Source organism: Ceratocystis lukuohia, assembly GCF_044167205.1.
Source record: "Ceratocystis lukuohia strain C4212 chromosome Unknown Supercontig7_pilon, whole genome shotgun sequence".
NCBI lineage: Eukaryota > Fungi > Ascomycota > Sordariomycetes > Microascales > Ceratocystidaceae > Ceratocystis > Ceratocystis lukuohia.
Window position 1 is genome coordinate 1,005,059 of NW_027263526.1, and position 13,018 is coordinate 1,018,076.

Here is a 13,018-nt window from a genome sequence, read left to right on the forward strand (position 1 = left end):
TTTAGTTTGGATTTTGAATTTTTCGTTCCCGACTTATTGGGAACTGAACTTGTCATCTCCTTCATTGCGAATCCATCCTCGTAGACAATGATCTTTGACTAGCGTTTGGACAGCCTTTCTTGAGCTCAATAACTCATTAGATTTGGCCTCGAGATATGTCTTGGCTGAAAGCAATGCACCTATATCCTGATGGTTGGGGGTTGCTGCATTAAGCAGATTTATTGCCCTTTCCCAAATTCTTCGTCGTGAAAGAGCTGAAGCTGCTTTGATATCAAAGGGCTTTTTGCCAAGTACAAAACCTCCTAGTGTTCGCTCCTCGAAGCCCGATACAGTCCAGGCTACGCTTAAGTTGCATGGCGAGATCTTGTATGATTTTGCTTCTAGCGTCCTGCGAGAGTAAGGGAACTCGAGCGACGTTGCGTGAAATTGTAGCTCATGAAACGCGTAGCCTTCCGGCCAGTTTACATCACGCAGAGGAGACAGCCGGCCTGTAGGTGAGAAGCACCTATTCAACCCGGATTCAGAGAACTGTGCTTGCGGTAGGACAAGGCTTTTGAAATACGCTCTTTCAGGCAATATGAAAAGAGACGTAGCCCACGACAGAAAAGAAGTACATTGTCGAAGAGCAATCTTATCAGAACAGGACTTTGATAGCGAGATTGGAGCATCACTGCGGGCTGGCTTTCTTCTCACAACCCCCAAATTTGCGAACCCTCTTCGACCAGAAAGGTTTGTTGAGTTGGACAAGTCTGTAGAACTTGAATGCTCATTCCATGGCGTAGAATCGTCTTGAGCCGCCATAACCAGTTCCATACTTGCGTCTCCGCCTGATTGACAAAGTTAGTAACTGGATTAATGATCAGGAGGAGGGCTACCAACACGGAGCTTCCGAACAATACATGTGAAAGGTCACACCGGACTTGATTTGGAAGGGGTAGGTTTCATTATTGGAGCGTTCAATGACCTCAGATTCAGCTACCCCCTGCTGCAGCCGTTGGCATTCCGAGAGGAGGTGCAAGTTGAGTGCTCTTATAGTGACTATTTCGGCATGCCAGTCATGAAGTGCATTTCCACTAGCTTTTGGCAGCTTGGAAGCTGGGAGGCATTTCATGCCCGTTCTACGAAGCCGTCAGCCAAGGCTCTCGTATTAAGATATTAGATAAATAGTAAAGCCAAACCCTAGGCAAATGCATTTAAATTCCCCACGAATCTCAGCAACAACGCCACTGCATGGCACCCATTCGTGAATTCCGTTAGACTTGAGAATGGGCTTGCGGGATGTTGGTAATTTTTGGAATTGGTTTAACACACACTCAGCAATCCTGTCACCAAGTGAAGCTTCCATTTTAAGCGCCAGTTTTGATTAGCAAATGTGACCATGAGTACCAAGTTGCAACCATGGGGATAATAGATTCAGCTAAAGGCGTCGTTAAACAACTTAAATGACCTATCCGCTAGGAAGAGCCGTAGTTAACTACACTTTTGGGTCACACAAGACATCTTCTGGCCCTTGGCCAGTAAAGTGAAATATCTGTGGGTCCTTGCTGGGCCATGATCAAAATCACGTGACTACTTGTTTTAAGACGCAAGAAATGTGGGAGTTGGATCCTGCAGGCCCTAAAATTTTCATGGCTGCTGAGTAATCCTACGCACAGAATTCATGCAAGAACCACTTGTGGGAAATGGGCTATTGAATCACTACATCACATTCCCAGTCCTCCTCCTTTGATACTATCGCCAAACCTATTGAATAGATTCCGGGTTCATATCAAAACATCGCCAAAATGCGGACCTACGACGACGCTTTCTCCGGCCAGAGAATTTACCCCGGCAAGGTTCGCTCATATTCCTTCCTTCAGTTACGAGTTACCAAGAATCATCGTCTACCTCAGTCTTGTCGCCACCCTCTTCAACCGTTTACACCGGAATATCTCGCGGACCGTCTTATGAATACTGCATTTGAACCTTGGTTGAAGGGGGCTATATTGCTATGAAACCGTGGGGCTATTTTCTCAATTTCACACCAAAGGGCTGTCCATCTGAAGATAAATGTTGACCCTGCGGCTTTTTGGGTTTAGCCCCATGGCTTAGCAAGACGGAGACAAGCTGAGGATACCGAGACATCTTGATGAATAACTGGCCTGTTCAGTATGGCCATATAACTAATAAGACTTTATGTGTAGGGTAAGCTCTACGTCCGTGGTGACTCCAAGATCTTCCGTTTCCAGAACAGCAAGTCCGAGTCTCTGTTCCTGCAGCGCAAGAACCCCCGCCGCATCTCGTGGACTGTCCTGTACCGGAGACATCACCGCAAGGGTATCTCTGAGGTACGTTAACCATGCTCTCCCTCCATATTGATTTGCTGCACCTCTCGCTGCGACAGAATATCTCCGGCATGCTTTTCATAATGAATTCGATCATCGATCTTTTGGTACCTCGGCCTTGCCTAGTCTTCGACTCAATAATCGAATGCACCTCATCGCCAATATAAGTTGCAACACGAAGTTTCCATGCACAATGATCACATGTCGGATTTGTATCTCCATCGCAGCGAAAGCAGCCGAAAGTGGGCGTACAGCCAATTTACCCGACGTCAATACTGACCAATTCTACAGGAGGTCGCCAAGAAGCGCTCGCGCCGCACTGTCAAGGCCCAGCGTGCTATCGTTGGTGCTTCCCTTGATGTGATCAAGGAGCGCCGCTCCATGCGCCCCGAGGCCCGCCAGGCCGCTCGTGCTGCTGCCATTAAGGAGTCCAAGGACAAGAAGAACGCCGCCTCTGCCGCCAAGAAGGCTGAGAAGGCCAAGAACTCCGCTGGCCGCATTCAGAGCAAGCAGGGTGCCAAGGGCGCTCCCGCCAAGGGCGCCGCCAAGGCTCGTTACTAAGTTAATTCTGGGGGACCAACACACAGCGCACTTGGAATTGAATGAAAAAAAAATTAGAATGAACTAAGAAGTTCTCACGTCTTTTTCTCTTTATATTCCCGTCTTACCTAAGCATTCACTTATAACTACTGCAACATATGGTTCATGGAGAGAGAAGAGAGTCTTAGTTGGAGGAAGGCATGGTAACTAGACCCAGTCTAGATGTCAACTGATAGCCTTTGCACCCTGCTTACGAGATTTATTCTCACTACTGTTTTGGTTCATGTCTGACTTCCCCTTTTTGATACATGCTTGTATGTTTTTATGTTTGTTTAGGGCCATGGCCATTCTCATAATCTCGGAGCTTTTTAAGCACCGAGGGGTTTTTGTTTCCTCGAATTCTACCATTATATCGTCAAGCTACCTCTGAGTTATTTATTGGTGACTTTGTAGGTCACAACACACTCAAAGAAACCCTACGTTAAAATCCAGGCTTAATTGTGCACTGTGGTTCTTATGATCAGTCGCAACGGGGTAAACACATCCCCAAGGTATTTCATCATTAATTCATATCACTGTTGCTATGCTATATCTTGATTTTTCTGGGCTTCTAGTAAGATCAATAGCTAGCTTACAGCTGGGCCAGAACACCATCGGCGCCGGAGTTGGCAATTGAGGTCTTGCCAAGGTCCTGGGCAGCGTAGGCAACCTTTCCATTGTCAATGATGACGGCAAAACGGCCGGTACGGGGAGGAGAAGCCCAGCCAATGGTTTGGCTCCACTTGGCGTCCAGGTCGGACATGAAAAGCTATGTCGAGGTCATGAGTTAGCATGGGGGGTCCGAGCGGGGAGCATGCAGGGAGGGGGGGAGTGGTGAACATACGATAGAGTCGTCAGTGATACCGTTGGCCTTGCCCCAGCCAGACATCACAAACTCGTCGTTGTAGGCGATGAAGATGACCTTATCGACACCCTTGGCCTTGATCTCCTTGATCTTTTCGATGTAAGAGGGGAGGTGGTTAGCGGAGCAGGTAGGAGTAAAGGCACCGGGAATGGCAACGATGACAATCTTCTTGTCCTTGCAGTCTATGGAAGGCAGAAACGTTAGTACCAAGAGCTGCAGAGACAATGCCATGACAATGCCTAGTCCATGGCTTGAAAGAGGTGATACTTACCCTTTGACAGATCGTACTTGATGGGGAAGCCGCAGACACGGATGGAGGAGGACTCCTCAGCAGGAGGAATCCAGCCGAAGACAACGCCTTCGGGGAAGTCCTGGCCAACCTGAAGCTCAGACATTGTGAATTGATGTAAAGAAGGGGATGGGTGGTTGAGTTGAAGAAAAACGGAAGGTATAGCTGAGAAGTGCAGAATAAAGACGCGAGTAGGAAAAGAAGAACAGAAAGAAGGAGAAGAGAGGAACCAGGAAAAAGGAGTTGATGCTGGAGGGACGCGGAGCTTTGTATCTGTTGATCTGAGCTACTGATAGATAAGTGGGGTTCTTGGATCACATACCAGGAAGTACACATGTACCTTTATACAGCATGGGAAGGCACGCCCGGAACCCTCCTGGCTCTCCTGGGCTGTTTTTGTCTGTCCCCCTCTTGATCATCTGAAGGAAGCTACCGGAAATATGCAATATGGGATGGATCCTCCACAATCAGCAACAGCCTCGGACGTAATTGCAAACTTCGCCGAGAGAATGGCTAGACACTTTCTAGACTCATGGGGACAAGAGCCAAGAGGCATTTGGTATTATCGCAAAAGGGGACAGCTTTCTTTTACTGCCATGCTTTCTTTTGCTACTACGCTACGCTACGCCTCACCGTTATTCCTGACAGGTAGCTTCGATAACAAAGATAAGGATAGGATGCATAAATAGTCCAGTTCAAATGAGGGGAACCCCCTCGTCTTCACCATAGCCTGGCTCTAGAAACAAGAAAACGGATTAGGTAATTTGTCAAGTCAACCAAGGCACAGCCAGCAAATACCCACATTCAGGAATCTCTTGTCGGAAGTAGAGCCGAGAAAAAAGATTCCTGTGGACTAGACTGCACATCACACACATCTTAAGCATTAGCACTTACTAGCCTGCTGCTTGCCTCGCGCGCGTCTGACCACAAATTGGAAAAGCCACCTTGTTCATGTGTCAATGGAGGCTCCATTAATCGGCCTTGCATAAATTAGAGACCAGAGCGAACATTGAAAAACAAAGCGCAAGACGACGCAATCAGTCTATTCACCCTAGAAAGCTCTACCAAAGATTCCGAGCCCTCCCAAGCCTGAAGTCTAGGGCGTGGTTCCCTGAGAGTAAAAAGAAAATGGTGCCTGAGGTTCTGCTATTCCATAACTCCCTCCTTCCTAGTAGCAATGTCATGGTTGTATTGCCATATTGTGCTCAATTCCAAATATCTACTACCATACAGGTAAAATTACTGGCACTACGACGCTGCTAGACGCAAGGAGCAAAGCCGAATTGTAGTCCGAACTCAGTCCACCCCACTTCAATTGCCCCAGCACTTTGGCTAAGACTAGAGAGCTTAGAGAGCCGAGTGACCCAAGTTCCGATCTACGGAATGTTTTGTTTGCAGGTCTTGAAACCGTATGGAAATTGCGCTGGAAGCTATCCGATTTGTCACCGCAGGCAAGGTGCTGCGTTGCGTAAGAAAAATAGCCAGTTGATACCACCCACATTCTTTGCGTATCAGGTAAAGTTGCTTCATGTTGGGATGTTGCCGTGACCGCTCTACTCTCAGCGGCACATATATTTATGCACGGCGCTAAAGCTTAGGAGCTTTGAATTAAAATTTTACATAGTGCTCCAATTTCCGGCTTACCAATGCCTCAACTACTGCGAGGTTTGTCGTTCGTAATATTTGGCAAATACTCTTTTTGGAGCTGAAGCTTAGGTGAGATGACTAGAATGGGTGATGAGATCCGATACTGTACATACAGACATGCATGTGAGCTGCCGTCTAGATCTGATAAGACACGCTAATAAATGTAGAATATCTATTCCAATTTACACTCGTACCTTATCAAGACCCCACACCCACACACCACACGTACCTGTCGGTTCTCGGCACGCTACTCAAGAAAAACAAGTAAAAATAACCTTAGCTCAAATCCGAGCAGTGATTCCCCATACTAATTCTAGTTATCAATCAGCCCATGTGACGTTGTTCTCCGAGCCTCTAACCGCTGTTACGACCGGAGATACAGCATCCTAATCACAATCACAGATTCCGCGAAGCTATGGGTGGCATTAAGTTTTGTCATTCAAGTCCTCATTGCTACCGCTTTGAGTGATTATGATCGGGAGCGTGTTGCATATGCCCAAGCCTCATTCGAGCGAGACGAACGCCATCACTAGGGTTAGACAAAGATAGGGTCCATATCCAATGTGAGATTAGGGTTGCCAGGCCGACTACTAGGCTACGACTTACATGTGATGTTGGCAACAAGCTAAGCATAGTGTTCTGTGACACATTTATGAAACGAGGATGACGATGAGGAAAAAGGAGGTAAGCAAGAAAAGCAGGAACGGCTCCTCATGGGAGTTTTCGGGCTACATTGTCTTAGTTCATCATCGTGTCTTTCCATAGCTAAGCAGGAGTCCCTCAACTTGCTTGATGACCAATGATATTTCTGTGGCTTGATTCTCCCACCGTAGCGTTTCATAGGGACTACTTGACCCCTCTCATTTATCCTGTTGTCTCGTCTCACTGCCTTTTCTTGTTTTTTCTGTGCTTTACCTGAGGCGTTTTCGTTCCTGCATGTGTGAGGGGGTTTATTCTTCTCAAAAAAGGGAGGTAGAGAAAATCCAGTTTTTTTTCGTCTATGTTGCTGTGTTTTGTCTTGTTTGAGCGAGCCAAGCCCCTGCACTTCAAGTCCCTTGCATTGAGAACAGGGCTAAGTAGACCCAGGGCGGGATGGGATGCACGCTGGGTTATCAGGATACATACCAAGGAAATGCACACAAACAACGAGAAATGTTGCCGTTAGCGGCTGTGCGCAGCCAGCTGCTTGCACATAGAAAGTTGGCTTCTAGCAAAATAGGGATGAGGAACAGAGGCCTAATCTCTCCAGGGAACAGAGCGCAGGCCTTTTTTTTTTCTTTTTTTTCTTCGTCGCATGTGTGACTGGTCATAATCGTGGAAAAAAGAAAGAGTAGCTGAGCAAGAAGAAAGTAGGCAACTACTCGGCTTGGGAGACGACCATGTATTTCGGCACGCAATACCACCGCAGAAGCGGGCGATGACCAATGAGCATAAATTTTAGGGGGTTCTCTGTTTGTAGTTCTGTTTGCTCCCTCAACTGCTCATGCCAGATGCATGGCAAGCCTGAGCTTGGCAGGTGCTGACATGTATGATCACCACTATGCTAGGACTCCTGCCTGCCTGTTTTTTTTTTTCCTTTTCCTTTTTTTCTTTTTTTTTGCAAAGGCGAGTGCAAGAGCGAGGAGAGCGTACGTGCACCTGCCGTTTGAAGTAGTTAGAGCGATAGGGGGATAGGGAAAGTGCCTGTGATAATGCTAGCAGTCAGCTTCGCTGCTGCTTAGCGGTGTCTTCATTCCCAATTAGGGTTGGCAGTGTGCTGCTGCTATGGCTCACAGTTCAACTCCAAGTTTTCTCTTTTTGTGGATCATGAGCAGGCTCTTCTTCATATTTTGCATTTCCGGGGCTACAACCGGAATCTATCGAAACCTCTGCCACTGAAAAGCAAAACACAAAAGTCTCTGTCTCATCAAGCTAATGATGTCAGCGCTGGATTTTCGCGCCTAATAGCCTGAAATCCATGATTGATCGCAGAAGTTGGATATTGGGTTTTGCACCAAGAATCAATGAGAACCGTTGCAAAGTTCCTCATTCCATGTCTGTTGAGATGACGCTGAAAAAAACAATAGCAAAGCAGAGCCATGCCATGCCGACTTGCGGAACGCACAGACAGCGACAGCGACAGCGCAACAATGTCCCTGACTGATCGACAGAAGCCGCTTATTTCTCGAGGTTTTGTCTTATCCACGGCTAAGTTTGACCCGCAGGCCTATGAACGCATGCGCAAGACAAAGAGGAAAGGAAACACTGTATCTTTCCTCTTACCTCTTACGCTGGATGTTCCTCTTCAAGCAAGCAGGCTTGTTGACTTTGTTGCCGCTGTCGGTGCTAATCTCTGCACTTGCTATCATCTAGAGCCTGTCTTGGAGGATGCCTGGGTTTCTCCAGCTGCAGCTATCCCTCCAGAGTCTAATCACCCATCGTCAAGCCCCTGTGGAAAGGTCTCATATCCTCCCCATTCCTAGCCCAGGCTCTGTGGCCGGCCATCACTGAATCACAAGCTAGAGGATCTGGCCTATACGGGAATTTCGGGTTGGCCAAAATGCTGCATTGCGTTGCGTAGTCCTGCTTCCATCAGGCTTAGAACCTGCATCTTCAATTGGATCAGCAAGACACACGGGGAGAAAGCTGTCCAAAGAATAGCACCATGGCTTTTTGGTGGCTTGCTGATAGTGCCCTTGCAATCCAATCCAGTCTAGAGAGACACACATACACACGCAAACAAGTGGGCGGAGCAAGGGAAGCAAAGCAATGGGGCAATGGAGGCAGCAAAGCAAGAGGGGAGCGGGAAAAAGAAAGCAAGAAACAGGATCAGAGATGATGAGACAGAGGTATACGCTACACATACACGGAGACAGGCCTCTAGGCCTCTAGATACTCCACTTCGTTTGCCTTGCATCACGTTTTGCGATGAGTCCAAAACTCCAGCACTAAGCCTAGGCCCTGAATAGACTTGGCTCATTGTTCTAAATCTGCGGCTACCTCCTTGCAGCACAGCGCCATCCCTGTGATTTCTTCCCGGGCTGTGATGGCCAGAGGCTTCATTTATTCTTCTCCCCGCCCTCTACTGCTCTTATTTCTCTTCCCCCTCGGCCCTCTCTGTTCTTGTTTGTTGTTTCGTTCGTTCGTTTATTGTTTGTTTTCTCCCTTCTTGCTTGTCCCAATCTTGTTTTTGTTTACCTTGGCTGCCCAAATTCTACATTCCAAAGAAGGGTCCATTCTGTTTGATCTGGCTGTTTGGTTGCTCCCTCAGAATCCCATATATCGACCTGCGCTCCGCCCAATTAATGACAAACTAGTCAACCCTCTCTTTTGCTTCGAGAAAAATCTTGCCTCTGTTCAACACCCTTCCAACATCCCTCTTTGACTTTTTAGTCCCTGGTGACAGACTTTGCTCGATCTGCCCAGCTAATTATTTGTGTGCGGTGCCAACTACAAGCTTTTCTGCTCTGTCCCGACTTACACTAAGAAATCCTGCATCCATCAGCCCATCGTCGAATCCAATCTCAGCTCGGACAACACACCACCGACTTCTTCAGTCCAGAACGAAATATACCAATAGTATTTCCAATGCCAGATCCACTCGGTTCTTCCAACCCTTTAATTCGAGCGACGAAGATGCAGCAAGAGTCTCTCCGGAAGCTGGGAGAGCGCGGCGAAAGAAAATACCCAGACATTGCTAGCATGTCCAGCCCATGCCAAGAATCGCTTAGCTTCGACCGCATGGTGAATGGCGAGTTGCAATATGTAAGTAAGCCTTTGCTCGCTTTGACTGCGCGGTGTTTCCTCCTTTGTACAATTGTTGAAAAAGCTAATCCGTTGCAATGACAGCCATTCACGAAGCGCGAGTTTCTAGACTACCTCATCTACATAGAAGGCTCAGCCGAAAACTTTCAGTTCTGGACATGGTTTAGCGACTACGAAGCCAGGTTTAATGTCGCGTACAGTCAGCTGCATCTTGGCCTCAACTCCGTGTATAGCGGTACTACAAGCATCTCCAACACTCCGGAGCTTGTGTCTGACGACGGCTGCTCAGGCCACACAAGTGAAGACGGCATGGAACTCCGAGTACAAGATACTAGAAAGGCCATTGTCTCGGTGGTATCTAATTCCTCGGATCCGTTTGCTACTCCGCCCTGCACACCGGGCATCAAAGAATTTGATGCTACCAAGAATCCGCCCTCAATACCATACCACCAAATCATACCCAAAACTAGTTTGAGGTCTCTTACCCCGGCCGAGGCACAAACACTGTCAGATCCAGAACATGACGGTACGTGGCATTGCCTCATAACACGCTGGACTAGCAATCACTAACTGAAAAAAAAAAAGATCTTCGTCCCTTTAGCGAAGAGAAATCTCGTGCCGTGGCGACATACATCATCGCTGACAGTCGGAGACAGCTGGACATTTCCTCACAAGACCGAAAGAGTATTATCACTGATGATTCGGCACACCCCGATATTTTCAAAAGCACCTTCATTAATGCCGACCAGGCATTGAGGAAAAACTCCTATCCTGCATTTGTGCGCTGGTCTAGGCCCAACTGCGATCCCATACGATTACATGCACTCAAGATAATGGCAGTTTTGGTCATGCTATCGTCTATCGCTATCGCACTGCTTTTGACTTTAAGCCATGTACATCGCGAGTGGCGGCTGCTGGCGGTCCCAGGCCTTTTCCTTGGCTCCATGATCATTTTGTGTGCTTTCCGCGATGTATGCGTCTTCTTGTATGTTGCACGACTACGTCATGTGCGGCCATGGGAGCAGTTTCTTGACGAAGAAATGGCACAGACCAAGAATAAGCTTTCGACTACGCACTTTGGGCCGGCCAACGCTTTCGACGACGAGGTATGGGTCGAGCGGAGCAAGTCGCGCAACCTATGGCAGAAGATATTTGATAAGAGTGTACCAATCCAAGAGAAGGGGCTGATTCGTGTTTACGACACGATTGTGCTCCAGTCCGCAGGCATGGCGATGCTAGTATCAGGGGCTATTGCTGGAATCCTGTTAGCTATCCCACCAGCGAACTTGTTCTAGCGACATGACATCACAAGAATGTGCCCGTCTGCGACCTTCCAGTTCAAAAAGGCTGGGAGGGCTTTTTCTCGCTTCTTTTTTTTTCATTATTTTTTTGTTTTCTAAAAGCCAGTGTTTTGCAGGGAGCCTTTATTCTCCCCTGATGTGTTCCTGTCTTACTTTATAACATTTTATCCTTGGGCCAGGGGGTTGTCCCATCTAGTGTTCTTCGAATCAACTGGGCTGATTTTGACTTGTTAGTCCAATTCGGGTGGTCTCTCGCGGGTGCTTGCTTCAGCACAACGCCTTGTTTTTGTTTGAGCTTCTTGATTCGCTCATTTTGTTGTTTTTTTCTTTTTCCCTTTGTATAGGTGGCTCTGGTTATTTGGCAATATTCGATTAGTATGGACCTTCACTGTCCTTGTTTCTGCTTGCTTGCTGCTTGGAATATGTCTGTTTATTATGAGGAAGGGGGGGGGGGGGCAGAATTCTAGCTGTCTGGATCTACAGCATTTTTGCCACTGTTGGGGAGGGAGAGATGAGATATCTAGAGTATCTACCAATTGCTGACGTCTGTTTATTGAAATGTATGCTTATGTGTATTTCTGTTGTACGATTGAAAAGAACAAGCCTTGACCATGATCAATGGTGGGAGGGGTGTTTGTTCACATGTTGCCTGCTCACTGTGAAAAATGGATGTATTCCTTGTTGAAGGCGCGGCCAATGACCATACGACGAACTTCGGATGTCCCGGCACCAATTTCGTAGAGTTTTGCACTATAGCGAAGCTAGGTTAGCAGATATTTGGCGCTTTATACTCGAGATACGCGGCTTATGTTGCTACAAGAAAGGCTCGGGTCCTAGAGGTAGATAAAAGCAAGACTCACTCTCGAAGTATCCTCGACGCAGGCATTTCCTCGGTATAGCCCATGCCGCCAAGAAGCTGAATGCAGTCCAATGCACATTCTGTAGCTCTTTCAGCAGCATACAAAATCGCGCCAGCACAGTCTTGGGTTCTGATGAGCCCCTCCTGATCCACGGTCTTGGCTGTGGCATAAGTATATGCCTTGGCCGCTTGCATCTTCGTGTACATATCAGCCAGCTTGCCTTGTACCAGCTGATTTTTGGCGATCGGCTGGCCAAACTGCGTTCTTTGGTGGGTGAATGGTAGCACGACGTCCATGGCAGCCTGCATCAGGCCTAGTGGGCCTGCAGACAGAACAAGCCTTTCAAGATCCAAGCCCTCCATGAGAACCCGGACGCCACCATTGACAGCACCCAGGATGTTCTCTGTGGGGACAAAGACATCGTCGAAGGCCAGCTCGCCAGTGTTGCTTCCGCGCATACCCATTTTGTCGAGTTTACGGAGACAGTTGAAGCCAGATGCTTGGGCAGTATCGACTAGAAAGGCGGTGATTCCCTTGGGGCCAGCAGACGGGTCTGTTTTGGCATATACTACTATCACATCGGCGTCAGGCCCGTTGGTGATCCACATCTTGGTGCCGTTTAACAAGAAGCCACCGTCTACTGCCTGCGCAGTCATGCGCATGCTGACCACGTCGCTGCCAGCACCAGATTCGCTCATGGCCAGGGCCCCGACGTGCGTGCCTTCAATGAGCCCCGGAAGGAACTTTTCTTGTTGGGCGGCAGTGCCGTTTAGAGCGATCTGGTTGATGCACAGCTGTGAATGAGCAGCATAGCTGAGCGCAATAGACCCGCTGGCTCGCGAGAGCTCTTCCATTACGATACAGTGAGCCTGGTACCCCATGGATAGGCCGCCCAGAGATTCGGGGGCCGTGATTCCCAGCAGGCCAGCGCTGCCAAGCTTTTGCCATAGGTCAGAGGGAAAAGCATTGGTTTGGTCAGTGGAGGCGGCAAGACTGGGAGGGATTTCGCGGCGGGTGAAGTCCTGCACACGGTCACGAAGCTCAGAGAGATCGGCAGCCGTGGGAGGCGTGAAGCCTTCGGGGTGCTTGGACGAATGGTGTCGGATAGAGGCGGAGAGCGACGGTAGCCTGGAGGCTGTCCTTGTCCGTATGTGGGAGAGGAAGGCCATGTGGGTAGGCCGTAGCGTGCGGAGAGACATGGTGGATGCGGATGACAGGGAGGAGCCAAATGGGAACAAAAGTAAAAAGAGCAGCAGTGGCAATATGGCAAAAAGCGACGAAGCTTGTATGCGGAAAGCCGATGAATACAAATACTATCTTGTCTGGTGTTGCTAGCTGAGCAGCCACCTGGCGGGCCAGGCAAGACTGAAATGAAAGCCAAAGAAACATGGCTGACAAAGCCACATTGT

The 13,018-nt window shown here is 48.4% G+C and overlaps 4 protein-coding genes across 4 annotated transcripts; 2 read left to right on the forward strand and 2 right to left on the reverse strand.

Annotated features, from left to right (window-relative positions):
- Positions 1-1,784: 1,784 nt before the first annotated feature.
- On the forward strand, positions 1,785-2,885 carry HOO65_070199 (60S ribosomal protein eL24; the record flags this gene model as incomplete). Its single annotated transcript, XM_071005091.1, has 3 exons — positions 1,785-1,835; positions 2,184-2,327; positions 2,616-2,885. 3 exons carry the CDS (start codon positions 1,785-1,787, stop codon positions 2,883-2,885), a joined length of 465 nt encoding a protein of 154 aa, XP_070856917.1.
- A 610-nt stretch (positions 2,886-3,495) lies between these two features.
- Positions 3,496-4,163, reverse strand: HOO65_070200 (putative peroxiredoxin pmp20; the record flags this gene model as incomplete). The annotated part of the gene is made up of 3 exons (XM_071005174.1): positions 3,496-3,672; positions 3,748-3,950; positions 4,040-4,163. 3 exons carry the CDS (start codon positions 4,161-4,163, stop codon positions 3,496-3,498), a joined length of 504 nt encoding a protein of 167 aa, XP_070856918.1.
- A 5,156-nt stretch (positions 4,164-9,319) lies between these two features.
- Positions 9,320-10,743, forward strand: HOO65_070201 (uncharacterized protein; the record flags this gene model as incomplete). Its single annotated transcript, XM_071005035.1, has 3 exons — positions 9,320-9,448; positions 9,533-9,974; positions 10,034-10,743. The coding sequence occupies 3 exons, from the start codon at positions 9,320-9,322 to the stop codon at positions 10,741-10,743; spliced, it is 1,281 nt and encodes a 426-aa protein (XP_070856919.1).
- An 862-nt stretch (positions 10,744-11,605) lies between these two features.
- On the reverse strand, positions 11,606-12,808 carry HOO65_070202 (Isovaleryl-CoA dehydrogenase mitochondrial; the record flags this gene model as incomplete). The annotated part of the gene is made up of 1 exon (XM_071001275.1): positions 11,606-12,808. One exon carries the CDS (start codon positions 12,806-12,808, stop codon positions 11,606-11,608), a length of 1,203 nt encoding a protein of 400 aa, XP_070856920.1.
- Positions 12,809-13,018: the final 210 nt, after the last annotated feature.